This window comes from Gymnoscopelus microlampas, assembly GCF_963454915.1.
Source record: "Gymnoscopelus microlampas genome assembly, chromosome: 24".
Taxonomy (NCBI): Eukaryota; Metazoa; Chordata; class Actinopteri; order Myctophiformes; family Myctophidae; genus Gymnoscopelus; species Gymnoscopelus microlampas.
Window position 1 is genome coordinate 36,026,438 of NC_139961.1, and position 25,408 is coordinate 36,051,845.

Here is a 25,408-nt window from a genome sequence, read left to right on the forward strand (position 1 = left end):
TAAGAACGTTCAGTTATTATTTACTCTAACTCTGTAGACTTCAAGGCTGTACTCTGAACACATGCACACAACACACATGGGACTTTATCCAATTTACATATGGGTGTGTGGAGATGATAATAATAATACGGTTGCACACACTGTCGTCACGGCAGACCGACTTTGGGTTCTGCCTTTTACACTCAATTCAAGTTTGCTTTGAATCTCCTTTAATTGAAAAAAATCTATCTTTGAGAGTTTACTAGAGTTTATAAAATGACTGATAGAAAAGATGCCCACCACTCGACGCAGAGCGTCAGTGTCTTAGAGACGGATTGATAGTTGAGATATGTAAATCCTCTAAAATGACCTCTATTCAATTAAAAAACGGGTCTCTATTAATGACCGGGGGCGTTGTTGAAACAAGCGATTAAAAGCGTCTCTTCTAATACAAGCCTCTTTTTGTACAATACAATAATAATATAATACATGCCTTTTAAAAAAAAAAAAAAGAAATATAGGCCTCTCTCTTATATATGCCTCCTTTCAATAAAATCCTGGTACCCCGCTACAGTTGAAACAAATAAAAGCCATTATATACTGTATACACATTATTATTGTACTATATTATCATATACTATCTTACACTATTATATTTGCTACTATTGTTATTGTTACTACTTGTATCTCTCTCTTGTCTCTCCTCGGTCTCCCCCTCTCTCTCTTCTTTTCCCCCCCGACACGGTCGAGGCAGAAGGCCCCCACCCTAGAGCCTAGGGTCTGCCTAAGTACTTACACTAGAGTAGGATATTCTAAAACAGTGTATTCTTAAACCCCATACACGATTTGTGTTGCTAAAATGTTCCAAAAATATTCCCAAACGTTTAGATTTTTTCAAGATGGTTCTGAAATATATATAGTGTTAAAATGTTTAAGTGATTTTAATGCTATGCTATGCACGCCCCCCCAACTTTGAGAACCACTATTCTAATACTCCGATAAGATTTGCATGTGCTGGTGTGGTTATATGGGGTGTTATATGTGCGGCCGCAGTGTTGATTTTGACAGCAAATTTGTATTTATGCTTTAGGATAGTCTTTTGAATAAAATGCCTTTTAGTTTTTGTCTAGTTTTAGTCATCTAAATATCAAAATGATTTAGTCGACTAAAATGTATTTTGGCGGTGCCTTGATGGCACGTAATGGCTGATTTTACACTTGGTTGCATGCTGAAAATAGACAATATACAAGCTCACAACGCGTCGCAGCGCGACGCGTTGTGAGCTTGTAGATCGTCTATTTTCAGAGCACAACACCCGAGCGCAACCAAACATAAAATGACTTGTCTTTTAGTTCTACTGGATCTCTTCTCCACTAGTCCCTCACTAATATTTTAGTCTAGTTTTTATTTGTTGACAAATTTGTCAGTACATGTAGCCTTAATTTTAGTCATCATAGCTTAGTTTTTATTTTGTTTTCATCAGTGAATAAAGGTAGTCGAAGAAACATTTTTCGTTATGGTTTTAGTCGACGAAATCAACACTGGGGAGACGTCACTGAACTTATGAGCTATAGATCTAAAATTGGTGTGGGAGTTTCTTTGAGTGTGAGGGGTTCTTCTCGCTGCCACCCACCTGGGTGGGTAAAAATTATGGGGTTTCCTAAAAACAGAAAGAGGAAGTTGATATGGGGTTGTGGAGGGGTGCGGTCTGGTGGCCCTTTGATGCCCTTCTGATGAAACATGTGCACGAATGTGCATCTCAGAGAAACATGGGGGGAAAATAATAAGTGCGCAAGTTTCGATCGCCTTCTAAAATGTGACCTCTGATGAAATCAGCCAGATGACCTCTATATCAGGGGTCTTCAACAGGGGGTCCGGGACCCCTAAGGCGTCCTCAGGGTTACTACAGGGGGTCCGACAAAACTTTGTGCGATATGATGTTTTTTTTTACCTTAACCACTTGAACCCTAGCATCCCTTTTCTGAAGAGAACTTTAGCCAAAAATAGCAGATCTACAAGCTCACAACGGCTCGCGCTGCGAGGCGTTGTGAGCTTGTAGATCGGCTATTTCGATACTGACCGATCAGATACCAGTGTGTAAAAAAACAAAACTCTGAGAGTGTGCAAATGGAAGCAAATGTATTTAACCCATTAAGACCTGAGGCGATTCTTAAAAACGTTTTCTAAATCCTAACAAAAAAAATGTTCTACATTTTTCAAAAATAGCAGATCCCCCCCTCCCTACTAGCTACTGGGAAGTAAGTCGGGGCTTGATCAACCCCGGCTGGGTCACCTGGGCGAGGGTGTATGTTGTTGCGTGACCCGAAACACCCTATGACCCCAGGCTACAACACTGATGATACGTCCCAGGTGCATCCATGTGATGTTTTCCTTATTGTAATAACAATCAAAATCTACAAAGTAAAGTTTTCAAAGAAATGTAGTGGAGTAAAAGTACAATATTTGGATCCGATATGTAGTGGAGTAGTGGAAATTGGAAATACTCAAGTAAAGTACAAAATGCCTCACAATTGTACTTGAGTACAGTACGTAAGTAAATGTACTTAGTTACTTTCCACCACTGTAACTGAGTATTGTTTTTTTTTTGTGTTTTGGAATTAACTCAAACACAAGAGGGGCCTCGATTCAAAAGTCACTTTTATTACAGCCATTAATCAAGGCACTGTGAACATGTAGGTTACAGACACAAAGGCTGACACCACATGTGATGTAATCTCTCATTCGTAGTCTGTGAAAACTATCCTTTTATACGTTTCTGAGAGTCCATCAACAATAGGCTGTGTGTACATCCATCAGTTTCATAATTATGTATCACCAAGCTCCTTCTGTAAATACTGTAGGTGTACTGCATTCGATAAAACAGATGGAACTGACTCGCTTGCAGTGGTGGAAAGTAACTTAGTACAATACTGTACTTAAGTACAATTTTGAGTACAATTTCCAATACTTTTATTTCTAATCCACTACATCTCGGAGGCAAATATTGTACTTTTACTCCACTACAATTATTTGAAAACGTTAGTTACTAGTTACTTTTCAGGTATAAAGTATATTAAGGAACATGCATTAACCACTTTAGGCCTATTTTATACAAAGGCTATTTGAAAATAGCCGAATCTACAAGCTCACAACGCGTCGCATCGCGACACGTTGTGAGCTTGTAGATCGTCTATTTTGAAATATTTTAGTGCTTTTACTTTTAGTACTTAAAGTAAATTTTGATACCACTGCTTTTGTACTTTTACTCAAGTAAATCTTGAATTCTGGACTTTTACTTAACCCATTAAGACCGGGAACGCATCCGTGTCATTTTTAGATTTCTTTAGGCTATTCAAAAATAGCAGATATACAAGCTCATAGCGCGGCACCGAGTGCCGCGCTACGAGCTTGTAGATCTGCTATTTTTGTAAAATCGTGAAAATTTGTGCAAATCTTTGAATATATATGTATTTTTTCAAAAGCGTGAGGATCTAGAAAACATTTTTTTTAGCCCGTCGGGCAAGTACAGGACTTGACATGGCTGATTAATAGCAACATACATTTTTTTTTCGATCTGAGCTTGTAGATCTGCTATTTACGCTAAAACTTCTAAAACTGTGAACATGCCCAAAATAGGGACACCATGGTTGAAAGTGGTGAAACCAGAGAGAAGGGGAAGTACTGTAACAAGTGAAATCAACCACTGACCTGTTTGACTCATAGAGTGAAAAACCCGCAAAGCAAATGAAAGCAAATTCTGATTTAAACTTAGTCTTTTGAATAACACACCATTTAGCTTTAGTCCCATTTTAGTCTTCTGAAATTGTTTAACCCATTAAGACCTGAAGCCGATTCTACACGTCTCCTAAATCCCAACAGTTTTCTGAAAAACGTATGTTTCTATATGGTGCTCAATCTTTTTCATGTCAAGGACCCCCAAAATTATATGTATTTGGCCGCGGACCCCCATCAAAATAAGTTGTTCCAGCGACCCCCAGAAGCAAAGATTTTAGTTAAAAATGTTCGCTTTAAAAATATATATATACAAAGATTTGCACACATTTTCACGAATTTTCAAAAATAGCGATCTACAAGCTCGTAGCGCGGCACTCGGTGCCGCGCTACGAGCTTGTATATCTGCTATTTTTGAATAGCCAAAGTATAAAAGGTCATAATTATTCTGATGCTATATTTACACATTTTGCTGGGAACCCCCTGGAACCCACTCAAGTACCCCTGGGAGTCCCCGGACCCCACTTTGAGAACCAATGTTTTGAATAACACACACACCATTTAGTTTTAGTCCCGTTTTTGGCTTCTGAAATTGTTTGATCTTAGTCTAGTCTTAGTCGACTAAATATCAAAACCTTAGTCTTTTAGTCTTAGTCAAAACAATTAACACCGTCTGGAACGCATTGAAACCATGTCAAACATTCTCAAGAACCAGACTCCTACAATTGTTTTGTTTTACTTAAGTAAAAAGTATCAATACTGCAATGCAGAAATACTCTGTGTTACAAGTAAAAGTCCGGAATTCAAAATGTACTTGAGTATAAGTACTGGTATCAAAATGTACTTAAAGTACCAAAAGTAGAAAGTACTCATTATGCAGAATGTCCCATTACAAGTTTTCAAATATATAAAAATATTTTGAAAATAGCTGATCTACAAGCTCACAATGCGTCACAGCGCGATGCATTGTGAGCTTGTAGATCGGCTATTTTCAAATGGCCGAAATGTATGTAGGGCTGAAGTGGTTAATGTATGTTTTGTAATTATAATCAAAATCTACAAAGTAACTAGTAACTAAAGTTTTCAAATAAATGTAGTGGAGTAAAAGTACAATAATTGGGTCCGAGATGTAGTGGAGTAGGAGTAAAAGTATTGGAAATATACTCCAGAAAAGCACAAATACCTCCATTCCATGTCTGGGGGGGCCCTGTTTAGTGGTTCCGTTTAGTGGTTCTCAACCTGTGGGTTGGGTCATGATTTGGGGGGGGGGGGGGCAGCATTCATCTGTGGAACCGAGAAAATGTTATGCCTCAACTCTTACAAATCCAAGTGATTGTCAGGGTGAGGGGTCTCCACTAGTTCAAGTATGATTATTGTGGGGGGGTCGCGGCCTGAAAAAGGTCGAGAATCACAGGTTTAGAATACATTCGTCATTCTAGCCATCTAAACATGGCCTCATTTAGAGTCCAGGACACCAGGTGAACATTAATTCACTATTGGCAGTAGGACAAAAAAGTTAAAAACACAAGGAGTCAGGAACCACTAAGTTTAACCCATTAAGACCTGAGACGCATCTGTGTCATTTGAGCTAAAAAAAAAAGCATTATTTTACACTTTGGCTATTCAAAAATAGCAGATCTACAAGCTCATAGCACGGCACTATTTTGGAAAAATAGTGAAAATGTGTGCAAATCATTGAATATGTATATTTTAAAGCGAAAATTTGTAAGTGTCAATTGTCTCAACAAATGTCTTATTTTTTCAGGAAAACTATGGTTTCTATATCAGTGGTTCTTTTTCATGTCAAGGACCCCGAAAATTCTATGTATTTCGCCGCGGACCCCCCCCCCCCCCATCTCAAAATATTTTGTTCCAGGGACCCCCAGAAGCAAAGCTTTGAGTTGCAAATATTCACTTTGAAAAGAATATACATATCCCCCCCCCCCCAGGAGCAAAGATTGCAGTTAAAAATGTTCGCTTTAAAATACTATATATATTAAGATATTAAGATTTGCACACAATTTTTCAAAAATAGCAGATCTACAAGCTCGTGGCGCGGCACTACGAGCTTGTAGATCTGCTTTCTCTCCCACAAGTTCTGGAGAACTTGCAACACACAGTGGGATTACCTTAGCAGCGTGTAGACTTGATTGGTTTCTTTATGCAGACATTTGTCATGCACCCGAGCACATGCTCCATGTCCGTTACAGTTGTCGAAACTTGACCAACAAATCGCACCACTGTGTCAGATATTAGTGATCTAATTAGCGACCTCCGTCAAAAACCCAGTTATACAGTAACTGAAAGTGTTTTTTTTTCTAAGATTAGCTGTTTTTTAAGTATCTAAATATAGACGTCTATATTATAGATGTTATTTCAACAGCTACAATATAGACGGTCTATACAGTATATAGACGTTTAAAAAACAGCTAATCAACGTCTAGGCTAACAATAGACGTTGAAAAAGCGTTCACTTTTAGACCAGTTACTTATAACCCGGTTTCAGCCTAGCAGTTAGACGTATTTCAGACGTCTAATAGCACGGAAAATGCTCAGTGGGCACAGTACAGGCTCATTGTTATAACAGCTTCACAATTTGCGGCTAAACTCGATGTAAACACTGTATCCAGTGCTTACGGATAAACCGGTACGCAGATCAACCTTTTTTTTGGACTAATACAGACAGTAGATCAGCTATTATATAGTTAACTCCTCAGTGTTGTCCATTTGTGGGAGAGTACATGATGATGTATCATCATCAGCAACTACAAAGTAAAATCCTCTGGGTTCATCTATTTCCAACTCTGAACGTGCACAAATGTCATTTGTCATTTTGTGCACTTTCATAGTTAACCGAACACTCAGAATGTTACAGAGTACCACCCCAGGTTAAGGGTGCAGTCACACCAAACTTTGATTTTTTTTTTCTCCGAAGATCCACGAATGGCGATAAACCGCTCCGTTGCAATTGAGAAGCATCGGCAGAATCCGCCACATAATCAAAAGGCATAATCAAAGTTCGGCATGACTGCATCCTAACTGTAAAATTGACAGCAAAAATAACAAGCTTGCGCAAGCACGTACGATTGGCCATTTTCACTGCGGCTTTGCCCAAAAATAGGGACGACAGTTTTAAAAGTAGTTGCAAAAAAATCTCACAGGTTATTTCATGTAAGAATAAAACCATGACATATTTGACGGTTCTTTTTTTTAATCCAGCTGTCCCATGATGTGCCCTCTACCACCCGTTGAGCAGCAGTGCATACCAGACACGTTTGAAAATGACACCTTTCTTTTTGACCCAATAAGGACCGGGAACGCATCCGTGTGTCATTTTCAGATTTCTTTGGCTATTCAAAAATAGCAGATCTATAGGCGCGTAGCGCGGCGCGTACCGCTTGTAGATCTGCTATTTTAGATTTGTTTTTAAAGCAAACATTTTTTAACTCAAATCTTTGCTTCTGGGGATTCTACAAATGTTTTTTTTAACTTTTTTCACGTCAAGGACCCCCAAAATGATATGTATATGGCCGCGGACCCCCATCTCAAAATATGTTGTTCCAGGGACCCCCCCAAGAAGCAAATATTGGAGTTAAAAAAGTTAGCTTTAGAAATATATATTTATATATATTCAAATTAAATATTTGCACACATTTTCACGATTTTTTAATCTACAAGCTCATGGCACGGCACTCGGTGCTGCGCTATGAGCTTGTATTATCTGCTATTTTTGAATAGCCAAAGTATAAAATAATGATTAAAGTGGTTACAATCTAAAATGACAGATGATTTCCTGGTCTTAATTGATTAAAGAGCGAGAGAGATCAATATGTTGGGATTCAATAATTACCAATCATGATTAACTGAGGTCAAATGCTAGCTTCTCTGTCCCTTGACACCACACACTGAGATTTTAGAAAAAAGAAAAACAATTACCAGCACTTTAAAAAATACAGTTTAAGCTTGTTAAGCAATTTCTGTAAAAGTTGTCTGAAAATAACTCTTTGCCGTAAAGTTGTGTACAGTATTAACGCACCTTGGCTAATAGAATAACAATTTCTGAAGATGTGGTACATTCTGGTATTCTAGGCAACAACAACAACAACAACAACAAAATACCCCCAAAAATACATAGAAGTCTTCCACCCAAACACACTCACAAAATATAAATCTGTTTGAAAAAATAAACATCTGAATTCCTCAGATCTGCTTCATGACAGTTAGCTTACAAAAAGAACAGTGGTTTGACTCCAGACGCTCACCTGATTTGGCTCGTTGAAATATCGATGTTGAGCACTGCATTTGTTTGTTTTTGTTTTTCACAGAGCACCGAAGTCAAGCGTCATTTACGCATCCGACCTGGGTCACGTTTCTTTGTCTCCCCATTCTGAATTCCCATGGAATGTACACTTTATCGATTTCTCTGGGCTATTCAAAAATAGCAGATCTGCAAGCTCATAGCGCACTCGGTGCCGCGCTATGAGCTTGCAGATCTGCTATTTTGGGGAAAATCGTGGAAAATTGGTGCAAATCTTTGATTATATATATTTAAAATAAAATAAAAAATCCGAGCCAGATGTGTTTTTCTACATGATCTCATAACATGGGAGTGGATGGACTTGACTGTTTTTTTGGGGATGACGTCATCTCTGCTTCTATGATTCTCTCAGAGTCAAAGGGATCATTCATAGATTAGGGTAGAGCGCCCTCTAGGGTCATTTAAAAAAAAGAAAAAACTAGAAAATGTGCTCCTCTGAGCACAGGTCTCCGCCAGTACTGTTCCTGATTAATCCCGTCTTACCTCACTTCAAAATATATAAATGATCTTTTGAAGTGACACACCTATTTATAGGTCTCTATTTCATCATGCGTCTCGCTAGCCAATCAAAGCACACCCTTTCAACATATTGTCACGTGTCGCGTGAAGCTTGACCAATGTTAGCTTGGTGGACACACGGAAGGACGAGAACGAAAACATAGTCTCCTGGCGGAGACAAAAATGGTATTCTCCATAGAGAAATGACCTCCGTGACCCAGGTGGACGAACGAGTGACGACGGTCAGGACTTCGGTTACTCTATAGGTCAGAGAATGAGACCGATGGCCATTCTCAACATCCACACCATATTTTTACGGTCTCTTTCTGGTGTTTTTCTTTTTAATGCCCACAGTTTACAGCAGTGGTGGAAAGTAACTAAGTACATTTACTTAAGTACTGTACTTAAGTACAATTTTGAGGTATCTGTACTTTACTTGAGTATTTCCAATCTCCAATATTTTTTACTTCTACTCCACTACATCTCAGAGGCAAATATTGTACTTTTACTCCACTGCAATTATTTGAAAACTTTAGTTACAAGTTACTTTTCAGATATAAATTATGATATTATAAAAACATACATTAACCACTTTAGCCCTATTTTATACCTCGGCTATTTGAAAATAGCAGATCTACAAGCTCACAACGCGTCGCATCGCAACCCGTTGTGAGCTTGTAGATCTGCTATTTTAAACATTTTAGTACTTTTATTTTTGGTACTTTAAGTACATTTTGATGCCGATACTTTTGTACTTTTACTCAAGTTAATTTTGAATTCTGGACTTTTACTTGTAACAGAGTATATTGGTACTTTTACTTAAGTAAAGAATTTGAGTACTTTTTCCACCACTGGTTTACAGTGCAGTGCAGCGTTATATTCAGTCAGTCAGTTGGTCAGTCAGTCAGTCAGTCAGTCCCTGGCCCGTCGAAAGGCACCTGAGTTAAGCTTCCGACTCTCAGCAGAGGGTCACCAGTGCAGTGGTTCTCAAACTATTTCCATGTCAAGGACCACCCAAAACGATACGTATTTGGCCGTGGACCCCCCATCTAAAAAAAAAAAAGTGTTATTATTCCAGGGACCCCACCCCCCGCCTAGAATCGAAGATTTGAGTTACAAATATTCGCTTGAAAAAAAATGATATGTTCAAAAGGTTTGCACAAATTTTCTAAAAAATAGCAGATCTACAAGCTCGTATATCTGCAATTTTTTAATAGCCAAAGTATAAAAGGTTAAAATGATTGTGATGCTATATTAGCCCTGGGGGTCCCTGGACCCCACTTAGACTGAGAACCAATGCACCAGAGTAAATTCACACACATTCACCACAGCAGAGGGTCAACCAGTGTATATTCACACACAAACACACACACACTCAACCACAGCAGGACAACACGTGTACATCAGGGTCCCTAAAATACGCGGCCGATGACTCCCAGGGTCAACGTTTTTTTTCTTCCCTTCCCCAGATCATTTTGAGACCAATCTGTACGATAAGAGCAGCTATTTACCAACCTGTGGGGCCGTGAGGGTTATTGCAAGTGGGCCCCCAAATAATTGCCAAGAAGACACTAAAGATTTTAAAGGCCAACTAGGTAGCTTTTCAGATCTGTTTGTGTGTGTACACACACACACACACACTACCGCAAAAAACGCGACCGCAGTAGGAACCCTGACATACGTACGTTCCACTCACTCACTCACATGCATAATCATTACACCGCCCCTTCCACCTGCTTCTGTCCCTCCTCCTCCTCCTCCTCCTCCTCCGCCAGCGGCTCCTCCTCGGCCTCCGGCCCGCCGCACGACGGCGCCTGCCCCCCTCCCCCTCCCCCGCCCCAGCCGTGCTTGTCCCAGCCGTCCGTGTTGTGCCCGTGCTTGCGCTGGTGCCTCTTGTAGTTGTCCCAGTGTCCCGTGGTGTACGGGCACTCGCCGCACAGGTACGGCTTCTCGCCCGTGTGCCGCAGCATGTGGCGCTTCAGGTTCATGCTCTGGTTGCACGAGTAGCCGCACGCGGCGCACTGGAAGGGCTTGGCGCCCGAGTGGATGCGCTCGTGCCGCCGCAGGTTGGCCAGGTTGCCGCAGGCGTAGGCGCACGACGGGCACCGGTAGGGCTTCTCGCCCGTGTGCACGCGCAGGTGGCGCTTGAGGTTGTCCAGGTGCGCCGACGTGTACGCGCAGTGCGGGCAGCGGTGGGGCTTCTCGCCCGAGTGGGTGTGCGCGTGGCGCGCCAGGTGGTTGGGGTAGTGCGAGAGGAAGGGGCAGTGCGGGCAGCGGTAGATCTTGTCGGTGGGGGGCGGCGCGACGCCGGCGCCCTCCTCCTCCTCCTCCCCCGCCGCCCGGCGGCGCCGGCGGCGGCCGCCACCACGCCGCCGCCTGGTCTGCTGCGGAGAAGGCGGCTCCGGGCTGCAGGGGGCGCCGTCTGCCGAGTCTTTGTTGAGGAGGTCGGCGGAGCAACCGCGGCACACCTGCAAGATGCACGTGTAGATTTGTTAACCCATTAAGACCTGAGGCGATTCTTTAAAAAAATCTAAATCCTAACAGTTTGTTTTTTTTCACGATTTTTCAAAAATAGCAGATCTACAAGCTCATAGCGCGGCAAAGACATCTAAAGTGACACAGATGCGTTCCAGGTATCAATGGGTTAAAGCGTATTGGTGCAGCGTGGACACGGTTTGGTGCCCCCCCGAGCCGGGACGGGCAGCTCTACAAGCTCATAACGCGGCACTCGGTGCCACGCTATGAGCGGCTCCTGTGTACTTTTTCTTTTTACTATGTATTTTTGGCCGAGACATGCTATTTTCAAAGGCGTATAAAAGTGATAAAAACGGGAGGTCGCGATGATTTTTATTTTATTTTCGCGGAAGCACAGTGAACCCCTCCCATCAGGGGATCGATCATACTGGAGATAAATATTCTGTGACTACTTCAAAAGGTAAGAAAATCGAAAAATCACTGGCAGTGGGTGCACGCAGCCAGAAATAAGTCTGACAGTGAAAGAGTTAATGGGATAAATAAAGACAGAAAAGCCCTAAAAATATATTTAACCCCCCCCCCAACAACAACACATGCAGTGTTGATTTTGACAGCAAATTTTGATTTCGTCTTAGTCATAGTCTTTTGAGTTTTTGTCATATTTTAGTCATCTGAAATGTTTTAGTTTTTGTCTAGTTTTAGTCGACTAAATATCATAGGATTATAGTCGACTAAATCCACAGATGATTTAGACGACAATAATGTATCTTGGCGGAGCCTTGATGGCGTCGTAATGGCTGATTTTACACTTGGTTGCGTGCTGAAAATAGCAGATCTACAAGCTCACAACGCGTCGCGCTGCGACGCGTTGTGAGCTTGTAGATCGGCTATTTTCAACACACGAGCGCAACCAAACATAATATTACTTTTGTCTTTTAGTGGATACTGGATCTCGTCTCCACTCGTCCCTCCCCGTCCCTAACATTTTAGTCTAGTTTTTGTTGAAGAAAACTGTCAATATGTTTAGTCTTAGTTTTAGTCATCCTAGCTTAGTTTTTATTTAGTTTTCGTCAGTGAAAAAAAGGACGAACATTTTTCGTCATAGTTTTAGTCGACGAAATCAACACTGATCGACGCACCTGTCCGCCGTCCGCCTCCTCGCCCTTCTCCTCCAGGAGGACCGGCTCCTCCTCCAGGGTGAGGCCACAGAGGCGGCAGCACAGGGGGAACAGGAGGTCCGGCAGCGGGGCTGAGGGGGAGCCCAGGCCCCCCAGCGTGTGGAGGTAGGCGGAGGAGTCCTGGGACACGCGCAGCGTCAGGTCCGACACCACCGCGTCGTCGTCCATGCTTAGGATTCGACTCCGCCCCTTTCCCTGGCTGGTCCCTGAAAAACACACACACACACACACACACACAACCGCACAATGAGGAGTGGTGGAAAAAGTACTCAAATGTTTTACTTAAAGGGGCTACACCATGAATTTCATTTTTTTTTAGGTTTTTAGTATTTTTTGGGCTCCCCAGTGTCTCTTGTACCCCAAAAAATATATATTTTTTAACATCCAGTCATTCATGCTCATTTCATGGATTTCCTGAATGGGCGTGTCTGAACAGGCCATTTCAGAATGGCAGGGCAAGTGATGTCACTTGCCCTGATTTTGCATTGATGATGGCCAGACAGAATTGCTCAGTAGCTCCCCCCTGCCCAATAGGACGTTTTGGTATTGCAGCTGAAAAAGCTTGGAATGACAGACAGTCAGATTGTGAGAAAAAATATCTGGATGTTTTTTAGGCTTACAACCTGTTTAAAACGTATTAGGGGGCAATATTTATATATTATATATATTTTTTTAATTCATGGTGTAGCCCCTTTAACAGGGGCTACACAACGGTCTGAACCGTGTTTTCACAGAGTAGCGCTTTGGTGCCGGACACGGTCTGAACCGTGTTTTCAGTCTTTTTGTTTTTTTCCACACGGCTCTGGAATCACCCGTGGTGATTCTGAGAAGGAAAGGACAGATGGATCACCGTGTCAAAAAACATGGCTCCCCATCCGCTTCCGTTCTATCTCCTTCTCTAAAACCCCTATAACTCCGAAACTTTTTACGCTGTGGAAAACGACTCATTTTGTATGCACGATCGCTCCGCCATTGTTACTCGCGTGAGAGATGTTATCGTTCCAGGCGTTAGCCAGGACCATCGTGCAAAATGAACGCATGCTTTGTTTCACATCTTAGAGTCTACAGCTTAAACAGCGCCGCGCAGCTTAACGGTGAGATTTCTGGCACCGACCGTAATCTGTTATTATAAAATGCTGGCACCCAATGTGTTAAGTAAAAGTATCAATACTGCAATGTAGATGTACTCCATTACAAGTAAAAGTCTGGAATTAAGTCCAGTAAAAGTACAAAAGTATTGGTATCAAAATGTACTTAAAGTACCAAAAGTAAAAAGTACTAAAATGTTTGAACAGAGCAGATCTACAAGCTCACAACGCGTCACGATGCAACGCGTTGTGAGCTTGTAGATCGGCTATTTTCAAATAGCCTATGTATAAAATAGGGCTAAAGTGGTTAATGTGTGTTTCATAATGTAATAATTTATAACTGCAAAGTAACTAATAACTACAGTTTTCAACTAATTGTAGTGGAGTAAAAGTACAATATTTGCCTCTGAGATGTAGTGGAATAGAAGTAAAAGTATTGGAAATTGGAAATAGTAAAGTACAAATCCCTCAAAATTTTACTTTTTGGAGAAAATCATGAAGATTTGTGCAAATCTTTGAATATATATATATACATATTTTTTGAGGAGTGGTGGAAAAAGTACTACGATCTACAAGCTCATAGAGTGGCACTCGGTGCCACGCTATGAGCTTGTATATCTGCTATTTTTGAATAGCCAAAGAAATCTAGAAAATGAGTAATGGGTTAGAACTGAAGGATTTCACTGTACGTGTAGAAGCAGTGAACCGTGGCCTGCCTGGGTTTGATAAGCAGTCGACCGCAAAGGCAGCATTTCTCTTCCTCTTTTCACAGCCGTTCAGTTTCGTGACGCTCCCCCTCTTCGCTTCCCCTTTTTTTAACCTTCCGCTCCTCGGTTCAGAGATGAAAGCTGGACTGTACTGAGTACTCTCACCATGCGGTGGTGGAGGAAGAAGAAGTACTCAGCTATTTGTACTTGAGTAAAAATAGCGGTACCGAACATAAGGGAAGATCTCTTTAAAAAAAGAGTTGGTAAAAATGGTTAATGTATATATTTCCAAAAAAAAGGAGAGATGTGAAGCTATAGAACTAAGAGAAAAGGTTAAATGTGCACCCCCATAAAAAAAAGCTTATAAATATGTATTTTTTTTTCTTTTCGTATTTTTGGTTTTGTTTGTCTCTCAATTCTGTCTGTGTTTATAAATGCGCGTCTTTTATTGTTGATTTTTGTATTATGTCAGGTGCAATCACCTCAATGTGAAACTTCAATAAAGACAAAAGTTATAAAATAAAATAAAGTAGCAATACCACAATATACAAACACTCTGTTACAAGTAAAAAGGCCTGTGTTCAAAATGTTACTTGAGTAAAAGTACAAAAGTATTGGCATCAAAATATACTTAAAAGTACCAAAAGTAAAAGTACTAAAATGTTTGAAGATCTGCAAGCTCACAACGCGTCGCATGTTGTGAGCTTGTAGATCGGCTATATATGGGCTATTTGAGCCTATGTATAAAATAGGCTAAAGTGGTTAATGTATGTTCTATAATAGTTTTTTTCAAGTAATTGTAGTGGAGTAAAAGTACAATATTTGCCTCTGAGATGTAGTGGAGTAGAAGTAAAAGTATTGCAAATTGGAAATGCTCTATAGTTACTTTACACCACTGCTTCTTAGTGGTCTGTGCTTATATTTAAAACATTTTTACACTATTACTCGAGTTCTCCTCGAGGTCTGATTATGATCCTTTGTTTATGTAAATTCCATTGAACTCACTAGACTTTCAAACTAAGTCACGCGAGTCAACGAACTCCCTCAACTTATTTGCATATGCAAATGAGGCTCTTCGAAATGATGCCTGCCAAGATGGGTGACGGTGAAGCAGCTGAACTTAAAGGGATAGTTCACCCAAAAACATAACTTTTTTCCCTATCAATTAGTCACCCCATGGAGACATGAATTCATGTATTTTTTATTATTTTTTGTATTCCTAAGCCAATAATTTGATGACCAGCGGACAGGTAGGCAAATTATTGGCTTAGGAATACGACAAAAACAAAAACATATCCAAGAATTCAAGTCTCCATGGGGTGACTTATCGATAGGAGAAAAAAGTCCATTTGGGGGTGAACTATCCCTTTAAAGACGGACTGGGACGTTTGCCAGAATGTTTGACCGTTTGACAAAATCACAAGGCTGGTGATTACCTGCTTTGGAAAGGCCCTCATTTCCATAAAACACACACTGGTGTCACAGCTATCATTCAGGGCGGTGGTTCTCAACCAGTGCTCCGGGGACCACCAGTGGTCCTTGAGGGGGTTGCCAGGGGGTCCCCAGCGTAATTAGTCACCTACAAGCTCTACAGATCTACAAGCTCATAGCGCGGCACCGAGTGCCGCGCAATGAGCTTGTAGATCTGCTATTTTAGAAAAATCTTGAAAATGTGTGCATATCTTTGAATATATATATATATTTTTTAAAGCAAACATTTTTAACTCAAATCTTTGCTTCTGGGGGGTCCCTGGCACAAATTTTCAGATGGGGGCCCGTGGCCAAATGTATCAATTTAGGGGTCCTTGGCATGAAAAAGGATTGAAAACTACCGATTTAGGGGATACATTAGTGTGTGTCTGTGCAGCAATATACTGCAATGTAGAAATACTCTGTTACAAGTAAAAGTCCCAAATAAAAAATGTAAAAGGTACAAAAGTATTGGCATTAATACTTAAAAGTACCAAAAGCAAAAGTACTAAAATCTTTGAAAATGGCAGATCTACAAGCTCACAACGCGTCAAATAGCCAATGTTTAAAATATCATAATTTATATCTGCAAAGTAACTAGTAACAAAAGTTTTCAAATAATTGCAGTGGAGTGAAAGTACAATATTTGCCTCTGAGATGTGGTGGAGTAGAAGTAAAAGTATAGACAATTGGAAATACTCCAGTAAAGTAAAAAAGTACCACTTAAGTACAGTAGTTGACTTTACACCACTGGCGGGTATGACTGTCCATTTACCTTCGTCTCCTTCGGCGCCGGTCGCCTTTTTCCTCCTCGTCGTCGTCCTCCTCTTCTTCTCTCGCGCGCTGCGGCGCTGCTGCTGCTGTGACGGCCTCCTCTCCTGCGCCGCGGCGGCGACGGTGTGCATGCGCTGGTGCCTCCGCAGGTTGCCCAGGGAGCTGCAGGCGTAGCTGCACTGCGGGCAGCGGTAGGGCTTCTCGCCCGTGTGCGTGCGCGCGTGCCGCTGCAGGTTGACGCGCTGCGCCGAGGCGTACGGGCACACGGCGCAGCGGTACGGCTTCTCGCCGTCGTGCGTGCGCATGTGCCGCTTCAGGTGGTTGGAGTAGCGCGAGGAGAAGGCGCACAGGGAGCACGTGTACAGCTTGGCGGCGCCGGGGGGCGGCGAGGAGGCCGTCGGCGAGGAGCCGTTGACCAGGGCCGTCGCCTTGCCGCCGCCTCCGCCCCGCCGGCCCTTTCCGCCCGGCCCGGCCCCGCAGCCGGGGAGAGCGGCGACGACGACGGAGTTTGGCCCGTAGTAGGACGACGGCGACAGGCCGCCGCCGCCGCCGAGCGCGCGGTGATCCGCGTGGATGCCCTCTCCGCACGTCAGACAGTAGAGGCCCGCGCCCAAGTCCAGGCCCGCCCCTTTTCCGGAAAAGAAGGTAAAAGAGTGGTAGATAAATGAATAATGATAATAGCAACAGCTGTGGTGGAGATTAAAAAAAGCACTCAAATGTTTTACTTGAGTAAAAGTATCGATACTGCAATGTAGAAGTACTCTGTTACAAGTAAAAGTCCGGAAATTCAAAATTTACTTGAGTGAAAAGTACAAAAGTATCGGTATCAAAATGGACGTTGAGTACCAAAAGTAAAAGTACTGAAATGTTTGAAAATAGCAGATCTGCAAGCTCACAACGCGTCGCATCGGCTATTTTCAAATAGCCTGGGTATAAAATAGGGCTAAAGTGGTTAATGTATGTTTTACAATGCAATACATTTGTATCTGCAAAGTAACTTAAGTTTTCAAAAAGAAATTGTGGAGAAAAAGTACAATATTTTCCTCTGAGATGTAGTGGAGTAGAAGTATAGACAATTGGAAATACTCCGGTAAAGTAAAAGTACCTCAAAATTGTACTTAAGTACAGTACTTGAGTAAATGTACTTAGTTACTTTACGCCACCGGAGACGAGAGGTTTTTCTACCCGACAGCAACGACTTTTGCCTTAGTGCAAACACAGGGGGGGAAAAAAACCTATAAAAGAGAGCAACTCGACTACGATGACATGACGACGACAAAACCGTACCGAGATCTAAGCCCGCCCCTAAAGGCGTGTCCCCCAGGAGCTGGCCACACCCCTTGCAGGACAGGAACGCCGGGAAGGTGGAGTCCGTGCTGGCGGAGGGGTCCTCCTCCACGCTGAGAGAGAAGACCGTCATGCCTGGAAAAAAAGTAGTACAAAAATACCTCAAAATTGTACTTATGACACATTTAGTGGCAGAGTTTTTTTTAAAACAGGGTACATCTAGTGCCACGGTAAGCGCTTCTTACCGTTTACGTTGATGTGTTTAGAGCTGTAGCCCATCCCTTACGGAATTATTCAAACACAATTTAAAACAGTTTTTCCAGTGCCAACATGCTGACACCAAAATAATAAACTAAATAAATAAATACCACACTGTATACTGTACATAACTCTGATCAAAAGTACAGTTTTTCAAACTAGAGTGGAGGGCAAGAGAGAGAGCGAGAGCGAGAGCGAGAGCGAGAGAGAGAGAAGAACAACGTTTAAGTGGGTGTGTGTGTGTGTGTGTGTTGATTTCATCGGAAAAAAACTATGAAGAAAAATGTTCGTTGAATATCTTTTTTCACTGACAAAAACTAAATAAAAACGAAATAAAAACTAAGCCACGATGACTAAAACTAAGACTAAATATGTTGACAATTTCGTCAACAAATAAAAACTAGACTAAAATGTTAGTAAGGGGTGAGTGGAGAAGAGATCTGGTAGAACTAGGACATGCCATTTCATGCTTGGTTGCACTCGGGTGTTGCGCTCTGAAAATAGCAGATCTTGTAGATCTGCTCTAGATTTTCAGCATGAAACCAAGTGTGAAATCAGCCATTACGACACCATCAAGGCACCGCCAAAATACATTTTAGTCGACTAAATCAACTGAAGATTTAGTCGACTAAAATCTTATGATATTTGGTCGACTAAAACTAGACAAAAACTAAAACATTTCAGATGACTAAAATATGACTAAAACTAAATGGAATTTTATTCAAAAGACTATGACTAAAACTGAATCGAAATTTGCTGTCAAAATGAACACGTGTGTGTGTGTGTGTGTGTGTGTGTGTTATGTGCTAGCACATATTCACGCCTCAGTTTATAGTCTTTCTTTGTTTATGTGTTCACTAATGCTTATTTGTCGTGTGTGTACTGTAGTGTCTACCCTGCCTTGCTGGCTTTGCTGCACTGGACTGGCTAGACACCTCACCTGTCACTCACCTGGGAGTGCTCTGGCTGCCCCTCCCTTTTCCCAGCTGTGCTTCATGTGTGATTAGGGCGTAGGCTATAAGAGGAGCTGTTGCCAGCTCACATTATCTCCCCAGCACCCCAGCAGAGCACACCTGTATATTTGATCTCTTGCATTTGTTTATTTGTAGTTCTTTATTTCAGTTCCAATGGGCTGGTTGTAAGTATTGTTTGTTATGATTTTCGTTACTGGTTAGTTTAGTTTTAGTATATGTTTTGGTAGTTTATGGGAGTCTGGTGAGGCGACGGGCACATAGTGCCTGCCTCACCAGACTCCCCACTTTTTAGTTTGGCCAGCCCATTACTACTTTTGTTTGGTTAGGACATTTATTTAGGTCTTTGTTTTGGTTAATGTTTTATACCTCTACCCTCCTGGTATATTTATTGACATGGTTGCTCACAAGAACCCTTTGCACATGTTTTTTCTGAATATAAAATACATTTCATTGCAATTGAGACCTGATTTTTGTCCTATTATTATGTTATGGTCACTGGTGTTCGAGCCAAGTGTAGTGGCCGTAACAGAGAGTGTGTGTGTGTGTGTGTGTTATGGTCACTGGTGTTCGAGCCAAGTGTAGTGGCCGTAACAGAGAGAGTGTGTGTGTGTGTGTGTGTGTGTGTGTGTGTGTGTGTGTGTGTGTGTGTGTGTGTGTGTGTGTGTGTGTGTGTGTGTGTGTGTGTGTGTGTGTGTGTGTGTGTGTGTGTGTGTGTGTGTGTGTGTGTGTGTGTGTGTGTGTGTGTGTGCAGCCCAGGTGCTCATCCAGGCTCTTGTCATATCCCGCCTGGACTACTGCAACTCCCTCCTTGCTGGTGCTCCGGCATCTGCCATCAGACCTCTGGAGCTTGTTCAGAAAGCTGCGGCTCGTCTGGTGTTCAACCGCCCCAAGTTCTCCCACACAACTATCCTTGGCTCTACACTGGCTCCCCGTAGCGGCTCGCATTCAGTTTAAAACCCTGGTATTAGCCTATAGGGCAGTGAAAGGAACAGCTCCTTCTTACCTCCGGGTTATGGTCGATGCCTACACCCCTGCCCGACCACTTCGGTCTGCCACATCGGTGCAACTGACTGCCTCGTCACTCAAGGGTCCTTCTGGGCGATCCACACGGTCACAACTTTTTTCTGTTCTGGCCCCACAGTGGTGGAATGAACTTCCCACTGATGTCAGGACAGCAGAGTCACTGCCCATCTTTCGCCGCAGGCTGAAAACCCACCTCTTCAGGAAACACTACCCTTCCTCTTTGCCTGGCCTACTTGTTGTTAACTAGTTGTATGAATGCTTGTTTTATTGTTGTATTGTTTATTGGATCTTGTTTAGTCAATACAATTATTTGTCTTAGCTCCTGCTCATTTGATTTAGCTATTTTGTCTCATCTGTTTAAGGAAATAGGTAGCTGATATATTGCACTTTTACCTTAGCGCTAGGTATACTCTTGGTTGCTTGTTTTTGCAGAAAATGCACTTAAAACCTCTGGTGATTAGTAGTTTTCGTTCCCTACCTATGTTGATTGCACTTATTGTAAGTCGCTTTGGATAAAAGCGTCTGCTAAATGACTGTAATGTAATGTAATAATGTGTGTGAGACTGACCTGCATCTCGGTCCAGGCCCATGATCTCAGAGTCTCCAAACTCCAGCTCTCCACTCAGAAGGAAGTCACGCTCCAGAACCAGACAGCCTGGCTCGCACACCACTGCCCCATCTTCCGTCTCAACTAGACACACACACACACACACACACACACACACACACACACACACACACACACACACACACACACACACACACACACACACACACACACACACACACACACACACACACACACACACACACACACACACACACACACACAAATATTAGCATAACTTAGTCACAGAGACCTTCTCCATTGACTAGTACATGGGTTCCCAAAGTTGGGGTCGCGAAGATATTTTTGGTCATAAAAAATATTTTACAAAAAAAAAAAAAACCCATAATGATAATCTAATACAAACTAAAAATGATTACAAATAGTACATTTTACCCATCTCATTAGGTACTGTAAATGTGATTGATTGGATTCTATATTAACAAGATTATTAACAGTACAAGTAGTAGGCCTACAGTCAAAAGGCATACTAAAATACATTACAAATGCGCACCGAACTTGCAAGTTTATGTGCATAAATTACCTCCAGGGTTAGGTGGGGCCGCGAGTCAATGGCCGCATTTGGGGTCGCGGGCTGAAAAGTTTGGGAACCCATGGACTAGTACAGTGGTTTTCAACCTTTTTCATATCAAGGTCCATTATTTATCCGGCATTTGAGGCACGGAACCACCATTTGATGAGATTTAGCCTCTCAGACCCAAAACTTCAAATATTGTGTTATCGTTGGATAAGCATTTTGTCCACAATTCCATGCTGTGTTGATGTTGGTACCATATGAGAGATAACGGATCAACGACGATAACGAGCCGACGAATCGACTCATCAGCGGCTGAAATGTAGAAGTTCAGAAGCACCAGGGGGTCTGCGGGGAAGTGCGAAGGGAAAATAGAGGAAGTGGAGAGAGGACAAGAGGAAACGAGAGAGGGAGAGCACCGCGCCGTCAGACAAGCAAAGGAAGTTGGTTTGGACGAGATAAGTGTGGAGGAGGATGGGGAGGAGTCGAGAGGAGGCCCCGAGCGAGCGAGAGAGCGAACAGGAGAAGACAGCAGGAGATTAGGAGGTGGTGACCAGTGTTGTCATGTCATGCTTATTATATTATATAAGCGACTTTGGGCTTTTTTTTTTAAAGTGTAGTTGCTTATTTGGGCTCGTTTCCTAAATGTCGTTTAAACCAGTGGTTCTCAAACAGTTTTGTGTCAAGGGCCAGGCACGTGCACACATAGACATGAAAGGGGGCTTGAGCCCCTGCCCTTTTACCCATTGGTAAAAAAAATGCCCTCTCCAGACTAGGAAAAAAAAAGAAAAAAAAATCTACTACCCCAAAAACAATAATTCAACTGTTGTTTGTTTCTCTCGCGAAATCTGGCAACGCTGGTGGTGACGGAGTGGCGAAACACAGGGAATGGATGAAATTAAAAACAGAACAGAGGGAGGGGGAGATAATGAGGACAGGAATGGACTCAGACACAGGAAGGACAAGAGAGAGGAGGGGAGCAGGGAGGGAGGGAGGGAAGGAAGGAGGAGACGAACAGCGAAGCGGGGCAGAAGGGAGGAGGACCGGGGTCAGAGGTCGGGCAGGGGTGATCGGCTAGGACTCCGTGTACAGGAAGTAGGGAGACAGGAAGCAGGGAGAGATGAGGAAGAGAGAGGAAACGGGAGTCCGAGTGGGCCAGGACGTTCATGATGAGATAACTAGCGTGTGCGCGAGCTCAACATGTTACTTGATTAAAAGTACAAAAGTATTGACATCAAAATATGCTTAAAGTACCAAAAGTAAAAGTATTAAAATGGTTGAAAAATATCTAATCTACAAGCTCACAACGCGTCATCGGCTATTTTCTAATAGCCTATGTATGAAATGGGGCTAAAGTGGTTAATGTGTGTTTTATAATAATATTATAAATAATATATAAAACAATATCATAAATATTATAATATTATAAAATTATTTTAATAATTTATATCTGCAAAGTAACTAGAAACTTAAGTTTTCAAATAAGTGTAGTGGAGTAAAAGTACAATAATTGCCTCTGAGATGTAGTGGAGTGGAAGTAAAAGTATTGAAAATGGGAAATTCTCCAGTAAAGTAAAAGAAAATCCTCACACACACAAGTACAGTACTTGAGTAAATGTACTTAGTTACTTTACACCACCGCACACACACACACACACACACACACACGTGGACAGAATGTCTGCAATATTGTCTCACTGCCCGTCTGACATACAGACATCAGCCTTTGATGGAGAGAACGTATAGATTTAACGCAAACCCAACATAAGGCTTGTTTTTTAATTGCCTAAGTGTAAAATAATGCTTCTTAGCTCAAATAAAAAAAATGACTCAGATGCGTTCCAGGTCTTAATGGGTTAAAGCCACACTTTCTAACGATCACGTCTTACCCCCAGGGGTGGAAAAAGTACTCAGATATTTTACTAAGTAAAAGTAGCAATACCACAATATAAAAATACTCTGTCACAAGTAAAAGGCCCGAGTTCAAAATGTTAATTGAGTAAAAGTACCTAAGTATTGGCATCAAAATATACCGAAAGTACCAAAAGTAAAAGTACTGAATTGTTTGAAAATAGCAGATACAAGCTCACAATGCTATTTTCAAATAGTCTATGTATAAAATAGGGCTAAAGTGGTTAATGTGTGTTTTATAATGTAATATAATGTATATCTGCAAAGTAACTAAAGCTGTCAAATAATTGTAGTGGCGTAAAAGTACAATATTTGCCTCTGAGATGTAGTGGAGTAGAAGTAAAAGTACTGAAAATTGGAAATGCTCCAGTAAAGTCAAAATGCCTCAAAATTGGACTTAAGTAACTAGAGTAAATGTACTTAGTTACTTTACACCACTGCTTACCCCCAGATTGGAAAACATACATTAACCACTTCAGCCCTATAAACATTTCGACCATTTGAAAATAGCCAATCTACAAGCTTAGATCTGCTATTTTCTAAAGATTTTTATACATTTGAAAATGGGACATTCTGCATAATGAGTACTTTACTTTTGGTACTTTAAGTACATTTTGATGCCAATACTTTTGTACTCAAGTGCATTTTGAATTCCAGACTTTTGCTTGTAACGGACTCACTGAGCATTTCTATATTGCGGTATTGATACTTTTACTAAAGTAAAAAATGTGAGTACTTTTTACACCACTGATGATCAGATGATCTCATTTAAATAACAACAAACCAACTCACATTTCACCGGCTGTGGGTTCGACTGCTTCCTCCTCGGCATCTTCCTCTCTTCCTCTGCCTCACTTTCTTTCTCACTCACTCACTCACACACTCACACACTCACACACACACACACACACACACACACACACACACACACACACACACACACACACACACACGGATCCTGTGGTCGTGACGGCAGTCAGTCAGTCAACCAGCCAACGGCCTAACTGAGCATGTCATCATCATCATCATCACCCTCCTCTTCCTCTTCCTCCAACGAGCAGCATCGGTGTCATCATCACCATTCTGGGGCCATGGCTACACCCTGAAAAAAACGAATTATTACACCAGTTTATAACATTGTTATTAGACCATTCTGGGGGCCATAGCTACACCCTGAAAAAAGGAATTATTACACCAGTTTATAACAGTTTATTACACCATTCTGGGAGCATGGCTACACCCTGAAAAAAAGTAAACATTACACCAGTTTATAACATTGTTATTATACCATTATGGGGCCATGGCTACACCCTGAAAAAGAGGAATTATTAAGACCAAGTTTGATCCACAGATCCTACAGCTTCTCCCACTGCTGTAGTTTAACATACCTCTTAGACCCTCCCCCCCACCAGAGTTTGACCTGCAATGTCGCCAGGAAAGCCAGTATTTCTCCAAACAAGTACAAATACAAAATATAAGATGCTTACCCGCTTGCCCCAAATGTTAACCAGGTGTCCGGGGTATTTTTTTGCAATGTATTAGTCCATATCTTTCAATAAAGAAGTGTTTTAATCCCATCCGTGCCTGAACGCCATTTCCCCCCTCGTTTACTTCCTGTTTACATTGAGTGTAATTCCGACTTTAAACAGATGCGCCCCGTAACTACCGACCATTAGGAACTTCCGACAGATTCGCCCACAGACGGGATTAAAACACTTCTTTACTGAGAAATATGGACTAATACATTGCACAAACACGCCGTACGCCTAGTTCACATTTGGGGCAAGCGGGTAAGCACCTTATATTTTGCATTTGTACATGTTCGGAGAAATACGGGCTTTACTGGCGACATTCCAGGGCAAACTGGGGGGGTGGTCGCCAAGACTCTCGTAAATACGGACCGAAAGTAAAAGTCAAGACTCGATCAAATACATACGATAGTCTTGATCTAAAAGGCCAACACACCTCTCACTCAAATCGAACATTGAATGAACACAAACGACATTTCTGTCTCGTATTAACGTGGTGACCGGGTGACTCATTCTTTGTTATTGTTCCCACGGCGAATAATAGACGGAGCCATGTTGGTTATATAGGTATAGCTTTTGGAGGAGTTCTCCAAGGCAGTTTTTTAGGATGTTAAAGTTGTAGTTTTTCCCAGCGCTGTGGTGTGGTGTGGGACACGCGTGTGAGCGGCCGATCCACGCTGTCAGACTCACCCTGGCCTGTCGTTACAGGAAAATGTCCAGAACTTCCACAGATTGTGATCAAACTCCAACTGGAGAGCCTTTTGTTGCCAAAGAGCCAAACGCACACTAGCTGCTGCTGTTGAACTGCGTTCCGTAAGCAACCATAGCTTAACAAATATAAGACTTCCGGTGGACGATCTCTTCACAATAAGAGTATCCTCTAGAGCAGAGGTTTTCAACCTTTTTCGCGTCAAGGACCCCCAAATTGACAAATATTAGCCCACTGGCCCACCAGGGACCCCCATTTGAAAAGATATGCCAGGGACTCAACCATTTAGATTTTTTGGGGGTCCCAATCTACACTGTATCACATCAGTGTTCATTTAACCCTTACGGGTTCATTTG

General features: G+C 42.0%; 1 protein-coding gene across 1 annotated transcript; it reads right to left on the reverse strand.

The window, feature by feature from the left end:
• Positions 1-9: 9 nt before the first annotated feature.
• LOC311040674 (zinc finger protein 513-like) lies at positions 10-25,148 on the reverse strand (the record flags this gene model as incomplete). Its single annotated transcript, XM_084051004.1, has 9 exons — positions 25,034-25,148; positions 23,607-23,916; positions 20,330-20,452; positions 17,507-17,641; positions 16,221-16,847; positions 12,142-12,386; positions 10,300-10,995; positions 1,613-1,709; positions 10-53 (listed from the first exon to the last, which is right to left on the reverse strand). Exons 2-9 carry the CDS (start codon positions 23,644-23,646, stop codon positions 10-12), a joined length of 2,007 nt encoding a protein of 668 aa, XP_083907130.1. The 5' UTR covers positions 23,647-23,916; positions 25,034-25,148.
• Positions 25,149-25,408: the final 260 nt, after the last annotated feature.